General features: G+C 67.6%; 2 protein-coding genes across 2 annotated transcripts in view; one reads left to right on the plus strand and one right to left on the minus strand.

Moving 5' to 3' along the window:
• Positions 1-1,492, plus strand: part of AP2A1 (adaptor-related protein complex 2, alpha 1 subunit) — a 22,275-nt gene extending 20,783 nt beyond the window's left edge. The window contains exons 10-14 of the mRNA XM_012733508.1: positions 309-432; positions 499-615; positions 700-769; positions 969-1,103; positions 1,250-1,492. Of these exons, the coding sequence (XP_012588962.1) occupies positions 309-432; positions 499-615; positions 700-769; positions 969-1,103; positions 1,250-1,327 (524 nt within the window). The 3' untranslated portion in view covers positions 1,328-1,492. The remainder of the gene's footprint in view (positions 1-308; positions 433-498; positions 616-699; positions 770-968; positions 1,104-1,249) is intronic.
• A 135-nt stretch (positions 1,493-1,627) lies between these two features.
• FUZ (fuzzy planar cell polarity protein) overlaps positions 1,628-3,805 on the minus strand; it is a 4,009-nt gene continuing 1,831 nt past the window's right edge. The window contains exons 5-10 of the mRNA XM_004694292.2: positions 3,340-3,618; positions 3,144-3,239; positions 2,905-3,011; positions 2,764-2,828; positions 2,613-2,687; positions 1,628-1,940 (exon numbers count right to left, since the gene is read on the minus strand). Coding sequence (XP_004694349.1) covers positions 1,714-1,940; positions 2,613-2,687; positions 2,764-2,828; positions 2,905-3,011; positions 3,144-3,239; positions 3,340-3,618 — 849 coding nt within the window. The 3' untranslated portion in view covers positions 1,628-1,713. The remainder of the gene's footprint in view (positions 1,941-2,612; positions 2,688-2,763; positions 2,829-2,904; positions 3,012-3,143; positions 3,240-3,339; positions 3,619-3,805) is intronic.

Genomic DNA, 3,805 nt, shown 5'->3' on the forward strand with positions numbered 1-3,805 from the left:
GGGGACCTTGATGTGGCTGCCCCGGTAATGCCCCTTCTGCAGGTGAGGCTGGGCCTAGCTTGCCCGGTGGCCTGTGCTGAGGGCTGAGGGGTCCCCACTCTTCAGCCTGCTCGCGCTCTTCTGGGTGCAGCGCAGAGGGCGCCCTGTGGGGGGCGCCCAAGGCCCGGCAGTTTAGTCCCCGGACTTTGCAGCTGGCCTTGTGGGGTGGGACAGGGTGGGGGGCCGGCCCGTCCGAACCACCAGGGCTCCGCGGCGAGACCGGCCCCCTGTGCGCCCGCCCCAGTCCTCTGCTTCCTTGACGCGGGCACAGCTGGCCGTGCAGACCAAGCGCGTGGCCGCGCAGGTGGACGGCGGCGCGCAGGTGCAGCAGGTGCTCAACATCGAGTGTCTGCGGGACTTCCTGACGCCCCCGCTGCTGTCCGTGCGCTTCCGGTGAGTCCCACGGGCCGCGTGGGCGGGTTCTGCATGGGCAGGGCCTGAGAACCTCTGTCCCCCCAGGTATGGGGGCGCCCCCCAGGCCATCACCCTGAAGCTCCCGGTGACCATCAACAAGTTCTTCCAGCCCACCGAGATGGCGGCCCAGGACTTCTTCCAGCGCTGGAAGCAGCTGAGCCTGTGAGCCGCGGCGGGTAGGGTGAGGCCTCAGTCCGGGTGCGCGGGGCTGGCGCCTCGGGTCCCTGACACAGCTCGCCCCTTCAGCCCCCAACAGGAGGCGCAGAAAATCTTCAAAGCCAACCACCCCATGGACTCAGAAGTCACCAAGGCCAAGGTGAGGAAAGGGGCCCAGGCTGGACAGCTGTCCCTAGCTGGACCCCAGGCCTGCCCCTCTAGGTCTTGGGGAGCACTGACTGGCTGCTTGGCCTCCAGCCTCTGCTGTCTCTGTCTCTGGAACGCGGGGCTTTCTCCCTGGCAAGGGTTTTCATTCCGGGTCTGGGGCTGGCCCATTTGACCGCCACCCCCACCCCTAGCTGCTGGGATTTGGCTCCGCTCTTCTGGACAATGTGGACCCCAACCCTGAGAACTTCGTGGGGGCTGGAATCATCCAGACTAAAGCCCTGCAGGTGGGCTGTCTGCTCCGGCTGGAGCCCAATGCCCAGGCTCAGGTGAGTGGCCCGAGAGGCCCTGGGCCCTCCTGTGGCTCCCTCCCCCTCCAGCGGCTCCCCTCCCCTCTGGGGTCCTGCCCTGCCCCGCCCCCCTCCCTTGGGTCTCCTGCCCGCCCCCTCTGGACTCCTTGCCCTTGTCTCCTCAGATGTACAGGCTGACCCTGCGCACCAGCAAGGAGCCTGTCTCCCGCCACCTGTGTGAGCTGCTGGCCCAGCAGTTCTGAGCCCTGGACTCTGCCCTGCCCAGGGGTGGCTGGCACTGGGCTGCCCCTAGGACTGGGGCGGCTTTGGATGGGGCAGCGAGGGGACCTCCACTGGTGACAGGGAAGACCCAGGGGTGGGGGGGTGCCTGGGACCTTCCTCCGGCCTTTTGTATTTTTATTTTTGTTCATCTGCTGCTGTTTACATTCTGGGGGGTCAGGAGGAGCCCCCTCCGTCCCTTCCCCCCCCCCAAGCACAGAGGGGAGAGGAACCAGGGCAGTAGGTGCCTCCTCCCTTCCACCCCCCCAACCCGACCCCTCGTCGTAGCCCCTCCGCCTCCTCCCCGTCCAGGGGTCTTGTATTATTGTGAGCGAATAAACAGAGACGCTAAGGCCGTGTCCGCCGCGTGTCAGAGGAGAGGCGTGAGGGCGTGCAGCGTGCGGGTGGCCAGGCCCCGAAGCCCGTGGATGGGGCTCTGCGCAGACAGCAGCAGCAGCAGCCGCCGCGGCCCCAGCTGCAGCGCCACCAGCCGCCACCCCCGGCCTGGTTCCTCTGTCCCTGACGCCAGGTAGCAGGCTCGGGGCACGTGAGGCTGGCAGGCAGCGTCCTCCGCCTTCTCCTCTGGTGGCCCTGGCTCTGGAAGAAGAACGGGAGCTGGTGTGACCCTGCACGCCACACCCCACCGTGGGCCTCCCTTCCTGGCTCAGGACACGCTCACGCTCCTGCCACACGTGGCCTGAGGCAGCCCTGAGCCCTCTGCTTGGCTCCCTGGTTCCTGGGGGTGTGGGTGCAGCCCCGGGCCGCACCCACAGCAGTGGAGACTGGCACGCACGTGCTGCTCGCTGCAGGTTCCCGGCTTGGCCGCCCCGAGCCCCCCAGGGCACGAGCACAGCTGGGGACGGTCCTCCGGCCCTCCCTGTGGAGCTCTGTGGCTCTCAGGGTCTCCACAGACTAGCTCTGCCTGAGGCGGGGGTCCTGTGACCCCTTACTGCCTTTCCTTCCTAACACTGTCTGTGGAACCCCGCAGCAAGATGGCTGCAGGGGTGGGATCGTGGCAGTGATGCCTGTTAGCTGAGCCTCAGTTTCCCCACCTGTGGTATGGGAATGAGGGTCAGCGGAGGTAGCCTTCACACACCACCGGCCAAGGTGAGGTGTCGGTGTGAGGGTCAGGGTGACTGGAGCTTTTGACTCCGCCAGGCTCTCTCCCTGCCCCCCCCTTCCCGTTATCCACTCTCAGTCCTCAGGGAGAGTCGTGGCCAGTGCATGTTGGGGACTTGCAGCGGGGCGGGGCCACTGCCCCCCACTAACCTGGTGGAAAGTGCGTGGCGGTGACCAGGGTGTAGAAGGAGCGGAGGAGACGCCGCCGCTGCTGGGGGGAAGGCTCTGGAAGAAGGGGAGCTGGTGGCAGAGCCTGTCCCAGCCTGGCGCCTCCCGGCTGCCGCACCCCCCCCCCAGTCACCTCTGTCCCGCGCGGGCTCCACAGTGAAGAGGCAGCGCTTCAGCTCCAAGTGCAGCAGCAGCAGCCTGTGCGGAGGGGAAGGGGATGTTGTGGTCTGGGAAGGGAATGGGGCGCCCCAGCCACTGCCCCCTCGGAGCCTACCCGAGGATGTCCTCGTGGAGGGGGAAGCCTGCGGGCAGCGCTCGGGGTCCCAGGGGCAGGCAGGCGCGCAGCGGGTCCAGCAGGGGCTGCCAGCAGCGGTCCAGAAGCTGCAGGGGCGGCCCACGAGGGGGGGCGGTGAGCCCCAGAGGACGGGGCCTCCGGGCAGGAGGCGCAGGACTGGCTGAGGGCGGGCTCAGGTTGGCGGTGTGACAAGGACATGCAATACCGCCCGGACTCACCTGTGGGTCCAGCTGGCTGAGGGGAGGGCGCGGTCCACACAGCAGACACAGCTCCAGGCCTGGCAGCAGTGTCAGGGTGAGCAGCCGGTGTGGTACCTGCAGCCGCCCAGACCCAGGCTGGAGCCACGCCCCCGACAGGCCCCGCCCACCAGCCCCGCCCCTCGCCCGGGACCCTCTGCTGCTAGCCCCAACTCACCGTGGGGCTCCCGTGGGGCAGGTACACCGGGTAGTCACGAGCGGCCTGAGGCGGCAGGGACCCCACCAGCCAGGGGAGCAGCACGGCCTCCGGCGTCCCCAGCCGCCACCAGCTTTCTGTTGCTGCCACCACCCGGCCCGATACCACCAGGCTGACGAAGGCCGTGCCGGCTGCCTCTCCGAAGCCAGAGAGGGCTTCCTGGGTAAGGGAGGTGGGAGGGGAAAGGGCAGTGCCTTCAGAGCTTGCCCAGGGAACATGCTCACTCTCTTGGGAAAGGTTCTTGCACCTTCACACAGGCACACTCCCCAAAACCCACTGTGAAGTCCAATTGCTCAGGTCTGCTACCTCGCCGAAGTTTGGGCTCCCTGAGACCCACTACGTGCTGAGAAGGCTCAAAGATCTACTCCAGCTCAGGGCTGCCGATTGTGACGCTGTTAGGAGGGGCCAGGCCAAGGGAATCACCAAG

Source organism: Condylura cristata, unplaced genomic scaffold, assembly GCF_000260355.1.
Source record: "Condylura cristata isolate star-nosed mole 26May11 unplaced genomic scaffold, ConCri1.0 scaffold00041, whole genome shotgun sequence".
NCBI classification, from domain to species: Eukaryota; Metazoa; Chordata; class Mammalia; order Eulipotyphla; family Talpidae; genus Condylura; species Condylura cristata.